The sequence below is a fragment of the Salvelinus sp. IW2-2015 genome, linkage group LG7 (assembly GCF_002910315.2).
Source record: "Salvelinus sp. IW2-2015 linkage group LG7, ASM291031v2, whole genome shotgun sequence".
NCBI classification, from domain to species: Eukaryota; Metazoa; Chordata; class Actinopteri; order Salmoniformes; family Salmonidae; genus Salvelinus; species Salvelinus sp. IW2-2015.
This window is the reverse complement of record NC_036847.1, coordinates 9,114,915-9,137,568: the sequence shown is the minus strand read 5'-3', so window position 1 is coordinate 9,137,568 and position 22,654 is coordinate 9,114,915. Positions and strand designations below refer to the sequence as shown.

Genomic DNA, 22,654 nt, shown 5'->3' with positions numbered 1-22,654 from the left:
CTCGCAGCAAGTCGGGTTTTTGCCTCCCCGGCAGGCAGGAATTAATGAATGATCCATAGTGTACTGGACCGTCAAGTTGAGAGGAGTTTTATAACTTAAACTCAGGTGATGTATCTATCCTACTGTTTTATTTGTTTTGGGTGAGCTTTATGCCTTGTCTGTCATTGGGATGTTAAAGATATGACCTTAGGTGTCTTAGAAAAGGTATGATGAGTCTTGTTATTCAGTTGTGTTAATTCTATTATTGTATAGTTTAGTGTTTGACCTGTTGATTGAGTTGTCAGTCKGATTTGGTTTTAAGGTTTCAGGTAGCCCTTGTTGATTTTACCTTTAATTGTTAATGTTATTTGAATACGTTTGTGTTATCTAAACTGAGTTAGTTGGTTTGCACTTATTTGTCAGTAAAAAATATTGAGTTGCACCCCATTTTGCCATCAGAACAGCCTCAATTCGTCAGGGCATGGACCCTACAAGGTGTCGAAAGCGTTCCACAGGGATGCTGGCCCATGTTGACTCCAATGCTTCCCACAGTTGCCAAGTTGGCTGGATGTCCTTTGGGTGGTGGAGCATTCTTGATACACACGGGAGACTGTTGTGTGTGAAAAACCCAGCAGCGTTGCAGTTCTTGACACACTCAAACCGGTGAGCCTGGCACCTACTAATATACCCTGTTTAAAGGCACTTAAATATTTTGTCTTGCCCATTAACCCTCTGAATGGTACACATACACAATCCATGTCTCAATTGTAAAAAAATATATAAACTTCTTTAACTTGTCTCCTCCCTTTCATCTATACTGATTGAAGTGGATTTAACAAGTGACATCAATAATGGATCATAGCTTTCACCTGGATTCACTTGATCAGTCTGTCATGGAAAGAGGAGGTGTTCCTAAGGTTTTGAACACTGTATATACACAGTACACCCATTAGTCACTTAACTAAGTGCCTTTGCCATATGTAAAAACCACTTTACTTGTTCAATATGACAGTCATTGCATAAATACATTTCTCAGGTAACTCAACAATTGTTTAATACCTGTTATTGTGTTAATAGACAGTCACCATTGTCACTCGATGCATTCTTCAGACAAATCACCTGTTGGCATTGCAGGATGTGTTGTCTATTAATTTCTTTACCAGATAGAAAACCTCTGTTTCTCCAATGTCCTTTACACGAGTACAATGTCCTTTACACGAGTACAATGTCCTTTACACGAGTACAATGTCCTTTACACGAGTACAATTTCCAAACAAAGTGCTTTTGTTTTCTAGATTTAACAATTAATAGCAGACCCAATTTTTAGGGCACTATTCTGTCGTAAAGAGATTGGGGCTCGTGGCAGCGAAACAGGATTTTTTTTGTTTTACACAATGAGCTGTTACGGTCGCTGTGCTGGAGCATTCCTAATCTGTGCATCTTGATTGTTTGTTTCGGTTTGGTCGCGTGAAATAATTTGCTGCAGCATTTTCTCAGTTGCAGCATATTGGCAGACTTGTGTCAATCTATCTCTACATTGGCTCTAGAGTGGTGCAAAGTCTTGTTCTTTCCCTTGGAGTTGCACTCGCAGATTATTTGCAGATTTGCCTAAATATATCATCCGGTGCACATGACCCTTCTGGCCAAAATAGTTTTTCGCTTAGTTTCCAAACCATATGATCATTGGAGATGAATTGAGTAGAACCCGAAAGTGGAGGCTCCATTATGGTCCTGTCACAAGGGTGTCATTTTACTCCAAGTGGAGCCAAGCAGGCACTCAAAAAATGATACAATAAAAACAGCATCAAGGCTCCTCTGCACTCATCTCCTCTTTTGCGTTTCATACAGGCCTTAGGTCAGTATTGTGTCTGCCACTGACCGATGGGCAGATGAAATATTCAACAGMCAGGTGTCTACCAGTGCCGAGTGTCAATCGCCACCAAGTCTCTCTCTCTCGCTCTCCCATCTCTCTCTCCTCTTTCTCTTTCTCACTCTTCTCTCTCCCTCTCCCTGACCGATTGGCAGATGAAATATTCAACATCCAGGTGTCTGTCAGTGTCACTCGCCACTAGGGCTGTGGCAGCCACAAAATKTTGTCAGCTGGTGATTGTCAAGCAAATAACTGCCGGTCTCACGGTAATTGACACCGTTAATTAACATAAACACATTTAGCATCTCCTGGCTTCCACACGTAGCCTACAAGCCACTGATGTAGACCTTTGGAACATCAACATTTTTACAAGTCTGATAAATTCATGTAATATAGCCTACACCTTCACAATAAATCCATTATTTATTTTAGACAGGTCTAAAGAAACATGATATGAAGAAAATGTAGTCTATTTCAGAAGAACAAAATAGCATACTCTGAGTTGTCCTGATCTGGCAATGCCATATGGCTGTGGGCTACACTCATGTAGCAGACAAGATTTGCTTAGAATTACGTGACATTATTTTGTAGTATTTTACAGTATGAAGAATACAATTGAACAAAGCTGAATAAAATAGAAAGGATATTTTCTCCAAATGATTCGAGGGAGTACGAACATGCGGCTATTTTGTGTTGAGCGGTTAACAAAGAAACAGCTTTGTCTATATGCTTAATTTAGAGTTATTTATGTAACTTTAGTTGTAATACAAACAGTGTAAAAACAAAATGTGTGTAAAAACAAAAATTATACATTCTAAGGCTGCAAAATGCGACTAATGATGATTTGAAAAAAGTTGCATGAAAGGCATGAGCTCTGCTTWGTTTTTTTTGTGTAGGCTGTACACATTTCATCAGTCTCTCATTCACAATTTGACAAGTATGTGATAATGCCTCGAATTTCCCAGCGGAATCCCCTTTGTGTGGCTGTAATGCCCCCTAAAAGAATCCATGCCTTTTGGTCGTTTTGCCCTTGGGCTGAAAATAATAATTTGCATTCCCTTCTCCATGCGTGCTGTGTGCTCCAAAGCACCTCTCACGCACATGGCTCTCCGTCACGTGATCGGGTCTTTCTCACAGGCTACAGGTGAAGACGGACACATCGGGGACGTACTTATCCATTTCCAAGGCGCATATTGAAGATATTGGAAGAACTGTCCACATTTCCTTTTCAGCCAAGAAGATGGGTAGGCCTAATGAATGGCAAAAGTACTAGCCTATGTCAATCTACTATCCCCCATAGTACAAAAGTTTACCTATTATTTTCTGTGYGAGAAATAAATATTCCAAACATAGTCTGGGACAGGTGTGGGATGTGATAGATTGCAAGTTAATACAACCTCTAGCATCCCCCCAMAAATGTACGCAATGTGGCTGGCGCAACAGATCAGAATGTTTAGCTTAAAATGTCGATCAACTATTGGGCTATTTCTTCACATTATAAGCGCAGCAATGCGCACATGGTAGTAGGCTATAAGCTCGAATGTTCCATTAGCGGGAAAACGCCATTATCAAAAGTGACCGCAAATGCATGCCAGTTAGRCTCTACACCCGTTGTAAAGCGGATTAATGTTCTTAATTTTAAGAAGTTATTTGGCCACTTTTAGTTGTGATACAAACCTTATCAAAACATATAGGCCTATGGACTAGGCTACATGAGGTGTAGCCCTAAAGTCGCATTAAAAAGGTATGCATTGTTTCTTGCTTTACGCTGGGCATCATTCACAAGTGATAATATACAATTGATAGGCTAMTATTGTCACCCATCCCACTATTCTTGATTTAATCTTGTCTTTACATATACTAAATAATATGTGTGAAATTAGTTTTGATTTAGAATTGACCATTATCATGCACCTGTCTCGAAGCAGAGGCAGGGAGGAAAATACATGTAATCCATGCACTTAAATAGCAAATGTAGGACACTTTTCCTGTGGTTAATTTTCATGCCAGCCAGGTAGGCTATACTTCTGTTGTAAAGACAAAGCAATGTGCTTAATATTAGGAAAGTTAAGATATAAATATAATAGGCCTAGCCTATAGAAAACGGATGGGATCCTCCTCTTTTTAATAGAAGCCATCACTCTGTTTTCTCATGCAATTCCACAGCCTATAGAAATGTTGCGCAACATGAAGTGTTTGATTAGACTTTTGATTACAATTGCATTGATGTCAGAATGATTAGAGGGACAATAGAGTGCTGAGTTCCAGGCAGTTAAATTAGCAAGTGTGGTAGGTTACTAATGACCATTAGCAGCATCAGAGCTTGGCGGTCACGTGTAATTTGACTGCCTTCATGACTCGTGACTGCCGGTGTGGCGGTAATACGGTCACCGTTACAGCCCTACTCGCCACCAAGTCTCTCTCTCTCCCCTCTCTCTCCTCAATCAATCAATCAGTCAAATGTATTAATAGAGCCATTTTTTACAACAGCAGTTGTCACAGTGCTTATACAGAAACCGAGACTAAAACCCCAGAGAGCAAGCAATGCAGATGTAGAGGCACAGTGGCTAGGAAAAACTCCCTAGAAAGGCAGGAACCTAGGAAGAAACCTAGAGAGGAACCAAGCTCTAAGGGGTGGCCAGTCCACTTCTGACTGTACCGAGTTGAGATTATACTGTAAGAGTACATGGCAATTGAGTATATGCGGGGAAGGGTCCGGTGAACAGGTCAGGGTTCCATGGAGGCAGGCGGAAGAGCAGAAACTGGGTCAGCAGCACGACCAGGTGGACTAGGGACGGGGACAGCCAGGAGTCGTCAGGCCAGGTAATTCTGAGACATGGTCCTTTGGCTCAGGTCCTCTGGGAGGGAAGAGAGATGGGAGGACTAAAGGGTGCGTATCTAAGATCACACAGGACACCAGATATAAGACTGACCATAGTCCCCCGGCACATAGACTATTGCAGCATAGATACAGTAGACTGCGACGGTGGGGTCGGGGGACACTGGTCCCGTCCAAAGTTACCTCTGGACAGGGACAACCAGGCAGGATATAACCCCACCCACTTTGGAAAAGCACAGCCCCACACCACCAAAGGGATATCAACAGGCCGCTAACTTACTACCCTGAGACAAGGACGGGTATAGCCTGCGATGATCTCCCCACCGCATGAGCCCAAGGACAAGAAGGATGGAGATGCGCAAGCAAGCCAGTGATTCAGCTCCCGTAATAGGGTCGGAGGCAGAGAATCCTAGTGGAGATAGGGGAGCCGGCCAGGCAGAGACAGTAAGAGAGGTTCGTAACTCCAGTGCCTTGCCGTTCGCCTTCGCACCCCTGGGCCAGACTACACTCAATTATAGGATCTACTGAAGAGATGAGTCTTCAGTTAAGACTTAATGTTTGAGACCGAGTCGGCGTCTCTAACATGGACTGGCAGACCATTCCATGAAAATTGAGGTCTATAGGAGAAAGCCCAGCATCCAGCTGTTTGCTTAGAAATTATAGGAACAATAAGGAGGACTGCGTCTTGTGACCATTGCCTACGTGTAGGTATGTACGGCAGAACCAAATCAGCGAGATGGGTAGGCTCGAGTCCATATTATGCTTTGTAGGTTAGCAGTAAAACATTGAAATTAGCCCTAGCCTTAACAGGAAGCCAGTGTTGCGAGGCTAGCACTGGGGTAATATGATCACATTTTTGGGTTCTAGTCAAGATTCTAGCAGCTGTATTTAGCACTAGCTGAAGTTTATTTAGTGCCTTGTCCAGGTAGCCGGAGAGTAGAGCATTGCAGTAGTCTAATCTTGAAGTGACAAAAGCATGGMTGAGTTTTTCTGCATCAAATTTGGACAAAAAGGTTAAGAGTTTTGCAATGTTATGAAGATGATGATTAAAAGGCTGCTCTTTAAATATTTTTTATATGTTTGTTAAAGGAGAGATCAGAGTCCAAAGTAACGCCAAGGTCATTCACAGTTTTATTTGAGACGACTGTACAGCCATCGAGATTCATTTTCAGATCTGACAGCAGATCTTTGTTTCTTGGGACCTAGAACTAGCATCTCTGTTTTGTATGAGCTTAAAAGTAAACATTTGCCGCCATCCACTTCCTTATGTCTGAAACGTAGGCTTCCAGGGTCAAGGTTTGGCTTTTCCCGGAAAGGCTTTATTACTGCTACTTTTAGTGAGTTGTGTATACATCCGGAGGATAGGGGACTGTTTATTATATTCGACATAGGAGGGCCAAACACAGTTGGAATAGGGTCCAGACAGCTGGAAGGTTTAGAGGCTATGACTATTTTCAAATCAAATCAAAGTTTATTTGTCACATGCGCCGAATACAACAGGTGTAGAYCTTACAGTGAAATGCTTACTTACAAGCCCTAACCAACAGTGCAATTTTTAAGTAAAAAATAGGTATTAGGTAAACAATAGATAAGTAAAGAAATAAAGATAACAAATGTAAAATGACAGTGAAAATAACAGTAGTGAGGCTATATACAGGTGGTACCGGGACAGAGTCAATGTGCGGGGGCACTGGTTAGTCGGGCTAATTGAGGTAATATGTACATGAATGTATAGTTATGACTATGCATAGATGATAAACAGAGAGTAGCAGCAGCATAAACGAGGGGGTTGGCGGGTTGGGGGTGGTGGGACACAATGCAAATATCCTGGGTAGCCAATGTGCGGGGCACCGGTTAGTCAGGCTAATTTAGGTAATATGTACATGAATGTATAGTTGAAGTGACTATGTCTAGATGGATAAGACAGGCAGTAGCAGCAGCGTAAAAGAGGGGTTGGCGGGGTTGGGGGGTGGGGTGGCGGGACACCATGTAAATAGCCAAGTAGCCATTTGATTACCTGTTCAGGAGATCTTATGGCTTGGGGGTAAAAGCTGTTGAGAAAACTTTTGGTCCTAGACTTGGCGTCCGGTACCGCTTGCCATGCGGTAGCAGTGAGAACATATTCTATGATTGGATGGCTGGGGTCTTTGACAATTTTTAGGGCCTTACTCTGACACCGTCTGGTGTACAGGTCCTGGATGGCAGGGCAGCTTAGTCCCAGTGATGTACTGGGCGTACGCACTACCCTCTGTAGTGCCTTGCGGTCGGAGGCCGAGCAGTTGCCGTACCAGGCAGTGATACAATCAGTCAGGATGCTCTTGATGGTGCAGCTGTATAACCTTTTGAGGATCTGAGGACCCATGCCAAATCTTTTCAGTCTCCTGAGGGGGGATGGGTTTTGTTGTTGTCCTCTTCACGACTGTCTTGGTGGTGTTGGACCATTCTAGTTTGTTGGTGATGTGGACACCAAGGAACTTGAAGCTCTTCAACCTGCTCACTACAGCCCGCAGATGAGAATGGGGGCGTGCTCGGTCCTCCTTTTCCTTGTAGTCCACAATCATCATCCTTTGTCTTGATTACGTTGAGGATAAGTTGTTATTCTGGCACCACCCGACCAGGTCTCTGAACTCCTCCTTATAGGCTGTCTCGTTGTTGTCGGTGATCAGGCCTACCACTGTTGTGTCGTCTGCAAACTTAATTATGGTGTTGGAGTCGTGCCTGGCCATGCAGTCGTGGGTGAACAGGGAGTACAGGAGGGGACTGAGCACGGACCCCTGAGGGGCTCCAGTGTTGAAGATCAACGTGGCAGATGTGTTGACTACTACCCTCACACCTAGGGGGTCGGCCCATCAGGAAGTCCAGGATCCAGTTGCAGAGGAAGGTGTTTAGTCCCAGGATCCTTACCTTAGTGATGAGCTTTGAGGGCACTATGGTGTTGAACGCTGACATATAGTCAATGAATAGCATTCTCAAGTAGGTGTTCCTTTTGTCCAGGTGGTGAGGTGCTGCCAGTTCTGTGCAGACTCAGGACAACAGAGTTTTTGAGAAATATCCATATTCAAGAAGAGTCCGTAATTTGTTTTCGAATGATCATGATCTTTTCATCTAAGAAGTTCATGAATTGATCATTGCTGAAGTGAAAGGCCACCCTCACTCGGGGAATACTGCTTTTTAGTTAACTTTGCGACAATTTTTGATTGTTTTTATTCTCCTCAATCAAGTTAGAGAAATAGGCTGATCGGGCAGCAGTGAGGGCTTTTCGTTATTGCATGGTACCATCTTTCCAAGCTTGTCAGAAGACTTACAATTTGGTGGAGCGCCATTTCCGTTCCAGTTTTCTGGAAGCTTGCTTCAGTGCTCTGTATTTTCTGTATACCAGGGAACTAGTTTCTTGTGACACATTTTTTGTTTGTTTTTAGCGGTGCGACTGCTTATAGGGTATTATGCAAGGTTAAGTTTACATTCTTGGTTAGGTGGTTAACTGATTTTTGTACCACAACGTCCTTTGGTAGGTGGAGGGAGTCTGGAAGGGCATCAATGAATCTTTGGGTAGATAATCCTTGGTTGGAGTCTAAGCTAATTTTGTGTTACCATTAAACGTAATAAGATGTAGACTTCTCCATGTGAATATTGAAGTAGCCAAAAATGTGAATGTTATCTGCCATGACTACAAGTTCCGATAGGAATTCAGGGATCTCAGCGAGGAACGCTGTATACAGCCCAGGAGGCCTGTCAACAGTACCTATAAAAAGGGATTGGGTAGGCTGCCTAGATTTCTCCCCCCTCTCTCTTTCCTCTCTCCCCTCACTCTTTCTTCTCTCTTTCTTTCCCCCCTCTCCCTCGCTCTCCTTTCTCTTTTGCTCCCCTCTCTCTCTTGCTCTCTCTCTCCCCCTGCCTCACTTTTCCATTAATTTTTTTTGTCCTTCCCAGGCAACAAATCTTTCAACATGATGTCCCCCACCGGAGACAACTCTGAGCTGCTGGCCGAAATAAAAGCGGGGAAGAACCTGAAGCCCACTCCACACAGTAAAGGCTACACGACTGTCTTCTCCAACAGTGGCCCGCCGGGCAACAACGTAGGTGGCACAATATCTACAGGAAAGGGAAAGGGGGATACCTAGTCAACTGAAATGTGTCTTCTGCATTTAACCCAACCCCTCTGAATCAGAGAGGTGCGGGGGGCTGCCTTAATCGACATCCACGTCATCGGCGCCTGGGGAACAGTGGATTACCTGCCTTGCTCGGGGGCAGAACGACAGATTTTTGCATTGTCAGATGATATGTTCATTGTAGCAGACACTTTATCCACATTCAACAAAGACTTATGATTCACATATTCTGTATGGGTCAAATCCTAACTTCAATTGAAGTCAAATTTTCACTTGCTTAAGTGTCAATGTGAGACTAAGTGAAAATTTGACTTAAGTAGAAGTTAGGATTCGCCCCAAGTACGAATTCAAGGAAAAATATGGTGCTGTTACAAACTCCAGCATGCTCCGACCAACTGAGCCATCAGATTGGATAGCGTAGTATTAGCAAAGCAGTTTGACTCATTCTGGAAAATTAGGTTCAGTAATCTGTGTTGGAGGTAATATGGGATCGCTAGTCACTTAGTCCTTCTTTAAAAGCGACCTTCAAACAGCATTCTATCATTTGGTCTGTTGTCGTTGACAATAAGAAATATTCAAACAAACTGTGCCATCATATCTACTTGCCAACGCAGGAGTTAGCAGTTGTAGCCAGAGTAGGACAGCGAGTCGCATCTCCTTTGACGTTGTCCAAAAGTGCTCGTCTTACTACTGACCGTTGGAAGAGCAAAAGCCAAAACACAGAAATATTAATACCAAAGATATACTTGTGAGTGAATCGTGACTTTTTAGATCAGACAGTAGTAGAAGTAGTCACAACTGAGTATTAGGAGAGACTGTAACGTTGTGTACTGCCAACATAGAATCATTGTTTGCAGTAAGCCAAGGGAAACGGTTATGTCATTATAACCAGGTTGTACAGCTAAGACTGGAAGTAATTCTAGTCAATATCCACAATGCTACCGCATCTAAAACTGTGTTCAATTGTAAATGCTTCTGCTGCATAGGCAAATATTTGGATTTGCCCAAAATACTACAGTTTACTATATAATACTACAGTATTTACTATAGAATTCTGTAGTATACTGTAGAATACTATACTACACTGTAGTATCCCTCACGTGTGTAGTACTTACCACTGAATGTTGTAGTATACTGTAGGCTATTATAGTAAATACTATAGTATTATCTGCAAAAGAACATTGTAGTAAATACTACAGTAATGTCTGCAAAAACACTACAGTAAATACTAAAGTATATTACAACTGGCAAAAACACTACATTGATTACTATAGTATATACTACCTTTTCCTTTTACTACAGTATTTATACTATAGTTAACTGTAAATACTACAGCATACTACAGTAAATAGCCATAGCCTGGTTCCTCTCTAGGTTTCTTCCTAGGTTTTGGCCTTTCTAGGGAGTTTTTCCTAGCCACCGTGCTTCTASACCTGCATTGCTTGCTGTTTGGGGTTTTAGGCTGGGTTTCTGTACAGCACTTCGAGATATTAGCTGATGTACGAAGGGCTATATAAAAATAAACTTGATTTGAGTAAATACTGTAGTATAGGACCCCAGATTGAGTGCACACTGTCGATTGACCTGTGAAACCTCATTGAAGTGACTAGACACACTCTGCAACATGAGACCCGCTCGCATTTCACATGATCAACATACACTCTGTGTGTACTGTACAGTGTGACCATTGTCCCTTTTGTGACTAACCAGACAGTGACCTCAGCCATTTGCACATATCACAATATGATCATTTAACACATGGTCAAATGATGACTCACTGATGGCTGAACAAACATGTCACTGAATGGTGGCTTTTAATGCTGCTGACTGCACTCTGCTACTGTGGAAAAGAATTGAGGAAGTCTAAAACTCTGTGACCTGACTCGAGCCATTGTTCTCCTCCTGGTAGCAGAGCTGGCCTGGCCTCCACCCCCATGCTTGGTTGCATAACACGGAGTCAGCCCAAAGCGTCCACTCAGCGAACACAATAAGCAATCCAATACTAGTGGCGCTCTGTGTGGGCATTGTCTTGTCTTCTTAATTGCCGTGTGACACATCAAAGCAACGTGTTAGGTTCTCCAGTTATTCTATAAGCACTCTGGCTCATTTCAAATGTACTCCCCTAAGTATTTATTTGGACAGTGAAGCTAAAATGTTTTATTTGGCTCTATACTCCAGCATTTTGGATTTGAGATCAAATATTTTTTTGAGTAGACAGAACAGAATGTCACCTTTTTATTTTAGGGTATTTTCATACATACAGTACCGGCCAAATATATTGGTACCCTTTCACTTTTCTTAAATAATTCTCTATTTCTTCGAAAATAAGTTGAAATGTAATTTGCAACAATATTTTTGTAAACTTAAAGGGAAATTTCCCTGCTGCTCTATTTCACCATATGTCCATTTAATATGTTATTAACATATMATGTGTGTCATAAAAATTGCAACACGCAAATACGAGCGTTTCTGCATCTCACTGGTTTTAACAGGCCGTCTACATGTTCTGGTTGTTAGCAAACCACAATATCCAGAGTTCGTAGCGATTTCAGGACGTGCAGAAATATCAAAATGTCTGTGTTTGTAGCCAGCACTTCCAGCCAGAGGATTTCGAAACTGATGGTGGTCGACCGTTAAAGTGATGCTTTTCCATTGATTTTCCCCTTCACTTCAAAGAGGAAGGCATGCGATCAGCCAACATCAGTGCAGCAGAAAAGAAGTCAAGCTGAGGTAAAGGTAGCTAACGTTACCTAGCTAACTAGCTAGCGAACTACATTTGTTTATCTAAACCAAAATCTAGCTAGCTAGCTTTCATAATACACTGGCTAAACATTCCAAAGTAAATCAATGTAAATAGCCAGCTGTTATCTGGCGACGTGATTTGAAATGTTGCATTGTGAGCTTCATTAGGTTAATTTAGCTAGCTACAGCCTACTGGACTGTATCTAACCGTTAACTAGCTAGCGATCTAACTACCACAGAGGCTAACGTGATTATGTGTTTATAGAGCCCGATCCCATCTGCAGCAGCATCAACATCAAGCTCAGCACCAGGAACTATTGTAAGTCACTTTTGCTAGATTTTTCCATGACTCCATGATGAGCAAATACATATACTGGAGCTAGGCATAAACATGTTCTGTGTCTTGTTGTTATAGAAGCTACAACTTCGACTGTAGTTTTCTCTATATTATGGCGGCTTTAGCTGATTGTTCATGTTTGAAAATGGAAAATGGAGATATTAGGTGTGTGTGACTGACTGGTGTCTGTTGGGGGGGGGTGAAGGTTAATATGCATGATCTATTGACGTAAGGGGCGTGGGTATTGATGGGGACAAAGTAGTACAATTTTGACTAATCACTGACTACTGTGTGTCCTACAGGCTAACCCTGCTACTGATGACGATGAACTTAACACCAGCTTTAGTAGTACAGAGCCCGTAGACCCATTGGATGAAAGCTTTCAGCCGGGAACAAGCTCAACATCATCTGACTCGGAAACAAGCCAGGACGGCCAAAGGCATTTATGAAAGCACAAATACCCTCTTGAGAAAACAAAATCACCGATACACTAAACTGTCTACAAGCCAAGTGCTCCTCAAACTTGTCACACCCTTGTAGTCAGTTTTTTGAGAGGGGTTGTTAGTTTACTCTTCTAGCCTATTCACTCCATTGTTGGCAGTGCTTGTCTACTCAACAGCACAACTGTAGGTGCTCATACACAACAATACACAACTAGACTGTCTACATGTCAAGCCCCCCTCAAACTTTTCACATCTGTTAGCAGCCCATCTCAAAGCCCCATTATTTGAGTGTAACAAAACACATACCAGTCTACTGTTCCATGTTTTGTTTACAGATTAACATGGTTTATTTTATGATTATACATCCTCATGATCAGTCGTCATGTCTTTMCAGGATACTTACAGTACAAACAATTATTCTGCAAGAGGTCAAAGAAGTGGGTGGTGAAGAAAGTGCACAAGCCCAGAACCCACCACTTCAGGGAGACGCTTATCCACCTGGTTGTGGAGTGCAGAAAATAAGACTGTTGTCAACAAGCAGCCAGACTCACAGCTCCCCAAACCCTGCCAACATTGCCACAGCGCCAAAGCCTGCTAAACCAGCTGACATTACCCAACAGTAGAAGAGGTGCACCAGCTGAAGAACATTCTGGAACCTGCCTGGAACATTCAACCAACACCCATATTCAGTTAGACTGATGTTTTAGTATAATATAGAATACCTAGTATGTTCACAACTGCATTGTGGTATAGATATTGCTGCCTCTCAAAAGTTTGTACACACCTACTCATTTTCTACATTGTAGAATACCGGTAATTGTGAAGACATAAACTATGAAATAACACATATGGAATCATGTAGTAACCAAAAAAGTGTTTAAAAAAAATCTAAATATATTTGAGATTCTTCAAAGTAGCCACCCGTTGGMCTTGATGACAGCTTTGCACACTCTTGGCATTCTCTCAACCAGCTTCATGAGGTAGTCACCTGGAATGCATTTCAATTAACAGATGTGCCCTGTTAAAAGTTAATTTATGGAATTTCTTTCTTAATGCGTTTGAGCCAATCAGTTTGCAGCCCAAATAAATGCTTCCCAGAGTTCAAGTAACAGACACATCTCAACATCAACTGTTCAGAGGAGACTGCGTGAATTAGGCCTTTATGGTCGAATTGCTGCAAAGAAACCAGTACTAAAGGACACCAATAAGTAGAAGATACTTGTTTGGGCCAAGAAACACAAGCAATGGAAATTAGACCGATGGAGATCTGTCCTTTTGGTCTGATGAGTCCAGATTTGAGATGGTTGGTTCCAACCTCTGTGTCTTTGTGAGATGAAGAGTAGGTGAACGGATAATCTCTGCATGTGCGGTTCCCACCGTGAAGCATGGAGGAGGTGTGGTGGTGCTTTGCTGGTGACACGGTCTGTGATTTATTTAGAATTCAAGGCACACCTAACCAGCATGGCTACCACAGTATTTTGCAGCGATATGTCATTGCATCTGGTTTGCTTAGTGGGACTATCATTTGTTTTTCAACCGGACAATGACCCAACACACCTTCAGGCTGTGTAAGGCTATTTGACCAAGAAGGAGAGCTGCATCAGATGACCTGGCCTCCACAATCACCCGACCTCAACCCAATTGAGATGATTTGGGATGAGTTGGACCGCAGAGTGAAGGAAAAGCAGCCAACAAGTGCTCAGCATATGTGGGAACTCCTTCAAGACTGTTGGAAAAGCACTCCTTATGAAGCTGGTTGAGARAAGGCTAAGAGTGTGCAAAGCTGTCGTCAAGGCAAAGGGTGAAGAATCTAAAATATATTTTGATATGTTGAACACTTCTTTGGTTACATGATTCCGTATGTGTTATTTCATTTTTTCATTCAAGAAAAACCCTTGAGCGAGTAGGTGTGTCCAAACTTTTGACTGGTACTGTGTATAATGATGTTTTATATAATATCCTTTACAAGTGTACTGACAAGTGACTAAATGATTCCCGCTGCATCAGAAACCAATAGTGTTGACTTCAACTTCTGGATCAATGCATTGTGATATTCATGAAATGTATTTGGATAAACTAGTGTTGTGACGTTGCTATCATTTGTCATGCTGGTATAAAGGATTTGGAGACAGGCACAGGAATATACAATAGCAGTTTTTAATACACCCAAAACAAACACGTATACAAAACACTGGGCTGTACCCAAACAAAAGAGCGAGGGTAAACCTCGTTGGACGACACGGGATGATCTCCGTAATACACACTAAATGTAGCACGCAGCATAACAGCTGCACCAACGCATAGGTACTCACACGACCAAAGGACATGGGAACAATAACCGACAAAGACAGAGGGAACAGAGGGCACATATATAACATACTAATCAGGGGAAATGGGAACCAGGTGTGTGTAATCAGACAAGACAGTCCTGGGTTGATGATAGTGAACCCTAGAAAGCCGGTGASGTAGACCTCCGGAACTGGTGAACAGAATGAGGAGCAGTGCCGGGGGGATCCGTGACATCATTAATGTGTTTGACAGTTATTTTATCAAATCCATTAACTGTTTAATTATTACGATGATTAAATTAATCATGTAACAATTCGTGATCTTTGGGCACCATGGGAAAGTTATTTAACGAGTTACTATCTCCCCGACTAAACTCTAAAGATATAATATCTCTTACATCAGTCACAGTCAATTCATTCTTATTTACCTCATCAGTCTCATTCTGAACGTCGAATAATCCGTTAAATCTGCACGAACCYTATTCTCCATGATGAATCAGCTTACACAAATTGGCTTAATTATTTATTTACTAACTAATGAAATAATCACACAGAAATACATAAACATGGACTCCCGAGTGGCGCGGTGGTCTAAGGCACTGCATCGCAATGCTAGCTGTTCCACTAGAGATTCTGGGTTCGAGTCCAGGTTCTGTTGCAGCCGGTCGCGACCGGGAGACCCATGGAGCGGCACACAATTGGCCCAGCGTCGTCCGGGTTAGGGGAGGGTTTGGCCGGCAGGGATGTCCTTGTCCCACTGCGCTCTAGCGACTCCTGTGGCGGTCCGGGGGCAGTGCATGCTGACACTGTCGCCAGGTGTTTCCTCTGACACATTGGTGTGGCTGGCTTCCGGGTTAAGTGGGCATTGTGTCAAGAAACAGTGCGGCTTGGTTGGGTTGGGTTGTGTTTCAGAGGACGCATGGCTCTCGACCTTCGCCTCTCCTGAGTCCGTATGGGAGTTGCAGCGATGAGACAAGACGGCAACTACCAATTGGGGAGAAAACGGGGGGGGAAACAAAAAATAAATAAACAATAGAACATACATACATAACACACACAGGATAGATTATACACTGATTATTAACATGATGCAATGAAAAGTCCCTATTGGACTAACCCGATATGACAGCTTGTTACGCAATGAAAGGGGGTGGAAGAAAGTGCGGGAGGAGGAGAGACGCTCATTGTAAGTATGGATATTTAGCACTGCTCATTCGGATTTAGAAATGCAAGGTACATATTTACGCTTGTATGTCTTTGTCGTCTCGCCCTGTTGAAAGCGCTGTTGAAAGCGCTGATCTCTGGTTGTCCACCAGAGATCATGTCTTTTGTAGTCGTAGCCTCTTGGTCTCTGAGTGTCTGTTATAACGGATCTTCCAGAGGTGTACCACGTGGTGTTTAGCAGTCCTTGTCCTTCGCTCTGTTTGTTTAGAATAGATACCCACCTATAGTGGTGAGAGGAAATTGTTCTTTGTCTTTGGTCGAGTTTCCTAGGCTAACCGTACATAAACAGCTGCAGTGTTACTCTCGTCATCGGATGATAAATGACCGGACCAAGGTGCAGCGTGTTAGGGATACATTCTCTCTTTATTTGAAAACGTAACACCGGGAAAAAACAATGAACACAAACCGAACGTAAAGCTAGTCCTGCAGAAAGCAACAAACAAAGACAAGATCCCACAAAACCCAAAAGGAAACTGACAACTTATATCTGATTCCCAATCAGAGACAACGATAGACAGCTGCCTCCGATTGGGAATCAAACACACCAACATAGAAACAGAAAACCTAGAATGCCCACCCTAATCACACCCTGACCTAACCAAATAGAGGTATAAAAAGGCTCTCTAAGGTCAGGGCGTGACATGCAGACTATATGTCCCTGTGTAGTCCTTCTTCTTCTTCTTCTTCTTCTTCTTCTTCGAGAGAGAGAGTTTCAGAGGGTCTTGCCATTTTCTGGTATTGTAGTCTAAACCATTTCGTAACGTGTTCAGCTCGCGCTGCACGTATACGAGTCTTTAGCTTTAAACCATTTGTGACGTCCGGCTTACCGTCCGTATACTGGTCTAAATGGTTGATTATTCAGGGTACAGCTAAGACCACTGTCCACACCGGCAGCAAACCAGCATGTTTTGGTCTCTAGAGATTACAATTCCCACCATTTCAAACAAGTGGATGATCCTCACGTTCTCTGGTCTAATGTAAATTTCGTTAGGAGTCCTTTTATAAACACTTGGAGAAAAAGGGCGTTCCCTCCTTTTGTCATAATGTCTGCTCACATGGGCGTGTTTACTGACTGGGTAAGACTTTACATGAAAGACAAGTCTCATTTAGAAGGCTAAAATCACATTTCATCTTCTCACAAATAGTTTCATATTTAATCATATAAGTTCCACAGCATTTAGAGGTAAATCTGATAACTGGGACAAATACATTTGTAGAGTTACCATTATTTGGTTATACAGTTCTTAATTATATCACAAAACAACAACTTATTTGACATGATTATTGTTTAGAGCCCCACCAACCATTTCCCACATTATTTACGTTAGAAATATTGTTTCAATGACCAACCTTTTGATGTTTACAAACAGACATGAAAAACTACAGGTAATCTAGTAAAAAAACATAGAATTCACAAGAGTATAACAAAAACAGCAAATTAAAAACATTGACAGGTCAGGGAATCAGCCTCAAAATCCTTCATCAATGATTTAAAAACACCAATCAGGACAAGTTCTTCAAGTTTAAAAGTATTTTGTAAGGCGTTCCAAGCCGATGACGCAGAGGACGTAAAAGCCCTTTTACCAAATTCAGTTCGGACATTTGGAACAGTTAGCAGGATAAAGTCCTGCGAATGAAGAGAGTACCCACCACATTTCTGAACAATACAAATGGCCAAATAAAATGGTAGAGTCCCCAAAATGGCTTTCTAAATAAAAGTATACCAGTGACTGAGCCTATGATTGACTAGAGAAGGCCAGCCAACTCTGGTATATAAAGTGTGGTGGTGTGTGAGGGTAAATTTATAACACAACCAAAACAAACTGCAAATGCATCCAACAAGTTTGTAGAGTTACAAGCAAGCTTGATGTGGTCATTGCGTACTAGGAATATGAAACTTTTGAATACTGTAATACACTAAGTTAATTTTTCCAAATACTAATGATACCTTCAAATGGGGGGACTAGATACATAAAGTGCTTTCATTTCTAAACGGTAAAACATATGTATGAAAATACCCTCAAATAAAAAGTGACATTCTGTACTGTCGCCTCATATAAAACATTTCATCTCAAATCCAAAATACTGGAGTATAGAGCCAAATTTAATATTTTAGCTTCGCTGTCCAAATAAATAGTGCCTTCGGAAAGTATTCAGACCCCTTGATTTTCCCCCAAATTTTGTTGCGTTACAGCCTTATTCCAAAATGTACGTTTTTTTTTACCTCATCAGTCTACACACAATACCCCATAATGACAAAGCAAAAACAGGTTTTTAGAAATGTTTGGTTATATATATATATATATATTTTTTTTTTTAACTATCACATTTACAAAAGTATTCAGACCCTTTACTCAGTACTTTGTTGAAGCACCTTTGGCAGCAATTACAGCATCGAGTCTTCTTGGGTATGACACTACAAGCTTGGCACACCTGTATTTGGGGAGTTTCTCCCATTCTTCTCTGCAGATCCTCTCAAGCTCTGTCAGGTTGGATGAGGAGCATTGCTGAACAGCTATTTTCAGGTCTCTCCAGAGTTATTCGATCAGGTTAAATTCCGGGCTTTGGCTGGGCCACTCAAGGACATTCAGAGTCTTGTCCCGAAGCCACTCCTGCGTTGTCTTGGCTGTGTGCTTAGGGTCGTTGTCCTGTTGGAAGGTGAACCTTCAGCCCAGTCTGAGGTCCTGAACACTCTGGAGCAGGTTTTCATCAAGGACCTCTGTACTTTGCTCCGTTCATCTTTCCCTCGATCCTGACTAGTCTCCCAGTCCCTGCCGCTGAAAAACATCCCCACAGCATGATGCTGCCACCATGCTTCACCGTAGGGATGGTCCCAGGTTTCCTCCAGATGTGACGCTTGGCATTCAGGCCAAAGAGTTCAATCTTGGTTTCATCAGACCAGAGAATCTTGTTCCTCATGGTCTGGGAATCTTTAGGTGCCTTTTGGCAAACTCCAAGTGGGCTGTCATGTGCCTTTACTGAGGAGTGGCTTCCGTCTGGCTACTCTAACATAAAGGCCTGATTGGTGAAGTGCTGCAGAGATGGTTGTCCTTCTGGAAGATTCTCCCATCTCCACAGAGGAACTTTAGTGCTCTGTCAGAGTGACCATCGGGTTCTTGGTCACCTCCCTGACCAAGGCCCTTCTCCCCTGATTGCTCAGTTTGGTCGGGCGGCCAGCTCTAGGAAGAGTTTTGGTGGTTCCAAACTTCTTCCATTTAAGAATGATGGAGGCCAATGTGTTTTTGGGGAACTTCAATGCTGCAGAACTTTTTTGGTACCCTTTGCCAGATCTTCGACAGAATCCTGCCTCTGAGCTCTACGGACAATTCCTTCAACCTCATGGCTTGGTTTTTGCTCTGACATGCACTGTCAGCTGTGGGACTTTATATAGACAGGTGTGTGCCTTTCCAAATCATGTCCAATCAATTGAATTTACCACAGGTGGACTCCAATCAAGTTGTAGAAACATCTCAAGGATGATCAATGGAAACAGGATGCACCTGAGCTCAATTTCGAGTCTCACAGCAAAAGGTCTGATTACTTATGTAAATAAGGTATTTTTTAAATGTATTTTTATTTGCAAAAAGTATTGTGTGTAGATTGCTGAGGAAAATGTTTTATTTAATCCATTTTAGAATTAGGTTGTAACCTAACAAAATGTGGAAAACGTCAAGGGGTCTGAATACGTTCCAAAGGCGCTGTACATAGGGGAGTTTCAATGTTGTAGATTCTATGAAGTGTATGTATATTGTAACTGAGCCCATGTAGTTTAAGCCATGGACAAATTCCAGTTTGACTTTATACTCCTTCCATCCTCCAGGGAGAGAGCCCTACGTCCCCGCCTCCGACCCGCACGGTCAGCCCGCCATCAGCCAAGCCCATGTCCCCGCCCCCTGCTGCCAGCGCCACTTCGCCACCCACCACCCCCAGCCCGGTTGGCACCGGCACGCCCCGGACCCTCTCCACCTCTCAGAGCAGCGAGCAGCTCCTCAATGGGAATGGCAGCGGAGCAGCGTCGGCATCTAGCCTGATGGGCCAGACCCGGAAGGGTAGCCTGGCGGACGTGGAGGCCCTAGTGCCCACACACGATGAGCAGGGCCGGGCCATCCCCGAGTGGAAGAGGCAGGTGATGGTGCGCAAGCTCCAGGTCAAGATGCAGGAGGAGGAAGAACACAAACGCAAGGTAGGCTTAAATGGAGGGAGTGTGAGAGAAAGATAGTAGTCCAAGTGTGATGAGAAAGATTCGCAGTTTCAGCTCTCCTTTTTGTGCTGCTGTCACAGAACTGGTGCTCGGGGGAATACCACGGTCAAACGTGGTTAAAAGGGATTGAAAGCACAAGGAGGATGGCTGAAATGTGGGTTGGTGTGCGATTTTGGTGGGTTGGTTTTGTTTGAACGCATGCTCAAGCCTTTGCTGTGTCTTTTGAAAGAGCTTGATATGGCCATCACTGCATGTCAGAATATAGTATATGAATTATATTCCTTAAAGGGAGCTAAATTTGGTTTGAGTAAGAACATTATAGTTGTAGTGCTTCTGATGTTTTATCGGTGTTGCAGTATCTGATGGTTGAGTTTATAATCTGAATTGATTGTTCATTTTACAATCTGTTTAGAAGTAGGCAGGTTGTAGTCAGATGGTTTGAGGACATTACTTTTAAGTTTTAATATACAGTGCCTTCGGAAAGTATTCAAACTCCTTGACATTTTTCATATTTTGTTACTTTAAAGCCTTATTCTAATTTTTTATTTATTTTTTATTTCCTCATCAATCTACACACAATACCCCATAATGACAAAGCAAAAAAAAATTTTTTTTAATGTTTGCAAATGTGTTACAAATAAAAAACGGAACTATTACATATACATAATTATTCAGACCCTTTACTCAGTACTTTGTTGAAGCGATTACAGCCTCGAGTCTTCTTGGGTATGACGCTACAAGCTTGACACACCTGTATTTGGGGATTTTCTCCCATTCTTCTCTGCAGATCCTCTCAAGCTCTGTCAGGTTGGATGCGGAGCGTTGCTCCACAGCTATTTTCAGGTCTCTCCAGAGCTGTTCGATTGGGTTCAAGTCTGGGTTCTGGCTGGGCCACTCAAGGACATTCAGAGAGTTGTCCCCAAGCCGGTTCTGCGTTGTTTTGGCTGTGTGCCAAGCCACTTCTGCGTTGTTTTGGCTGTGTGCTTAGGGTCATTGTCCTGTTGGAAGGTGAACCTTTGCCCCAGTCTGAGGTCCTGAGCGCTCTGGAGCAGGTTTTCATCAAGGATATCGCTGTACATTGCTCCGTTCATCTTTTCCTCGATCCTGACTAGTATCCCAGTCCCTTCCGCTGAAAACATCCCCACAGCATGATGCTGCCACCACCATGCTTCACTGTAGGGATGTTGCCAGGTTTTTTCCAGACGTGACGCTTGTCATTCAGGCCAAATAGTTAAATCTTGGTTTCATCAGACCAATCTTGTCTCTCAATGTCGGTGAGTCTTTAGGTGCCTTTTGGCAAACTCCAAGCGGGCTGTCATGTGCCTTTACTGAGGAGTGGCTTCCGTCTGGCCACTCTACCATAAAGGCCTGATTTGGTGGAGTGCTGCAGAGATGGTTGTCCTTCTGCAAGGTTCTCCCATCTCCACAGAGGAACTCTAGAGCTCTGTCAGAGTGACCATCGGGTTCTTGGTCACCTCACTGACCAAGGCCCTTCTCCCCCGATTGCTCATTTTGGTCGGGCGGCCAGCTCTAGGAAAAGTCTTGGTGATTCTAAACTTCTTCCATTTAAGAATTATGGAGGCCACTGTGTTCTTGGGGACCTTCAATGCTGCAGACATTTTTTGGTACCCTTTGCCAGATCTGTGCTGCGACACAATCCTGTCTCTGAGCTCTATGGACAATTCCTTCGACCTCATGGCTTGGTTTTTGCTCTGACATGCTCTGTCAACTGTGGGACCTTATATAGACAGGTGTGTGCCTTTCCACATCATGTCCAATCAATTGAATTTACCAAAGATGGACTCCAGTCAAGTTTTAGAAACATCTTAAGGATGATCAATGGAAACAGGATGCACCTGAGCTCAATTTCGAGTCTCATGCTTATGTAAATAAGGTATTTCTGTTTGTTTTTTTAAGTCTAAAAACTTGTTTTCGCTTTGTCAATATGGGGTATTGTGTGTAGCTTGCTGAGGATTTCTTGTTATTTAATCAATGTTAGAATAAGGCTGTAACTTAAAAAGTCAAGGGGTCTGAATTCTTTCCGAAGGCACTGTTACATGTTTTGTGATTAGATGAACAACAATCCTTTTCAGAGGTTACGTTTTAAGTCTTGTTATGGGTCAATAAGTTAGTATGTGTAGTCGAAGTCTCTGGTCTGCCTAGCAGTTTGGTACAAGTATCTGTGCCCTTAGTATCGGCTACTATTACCTGTGGGAGCTTGAACATAAATGATTCTTCACAATGGCAGCAGTTTTATCATAATACAATTAAAAACATGAATAATTGATTGACATGTTAGAACTGTGCATGTATTCCCCATGGCGAATGTCCCTAAAGCAGTTTGAGGGATTCTTTGCTCTTGTCCCTCTTTTAGAACTATTGATAATAGGAAATTTGCAACAGACAATACCAGTCAAAAGTTTGGACACACCTACTCATTCTAGTTTTTCTTTATTTKGACTATTTTCTACATTGTTGAATAATAGTGAAAACATCACTATGAAATAACACATGGAATCATGTAGTAACCAAAAAAGTGTTAAACAAATCAAAATATATTWAAAAAATGTGAGATTCTTCAAAGTAGCCACCCTTTGCCTTGATGACAGCTTTGCACGCTCT

General features: G+C 42.6%; 1 protein-coding gene across 1 annotated transcript in view; it reads left to right on the top strand.

Moving 5' to 3' along the window:
* espn (espin) overlaps positions 1-22,654 on the top strand; it is a 104,913-nt gene that overhangs the window by 68,977 nt on the left and 13,282 nt on the right. Inside the window, 2 exon segments of the mRNA XM_070444414.1 lie at positions 8,619-8,764; positions 19,652-20,014. Of these exon segments, the coding sequence (XP_070300515.1) occupies positions 8,619-8,764; positions 19,652-20,014 (509 nt within the window).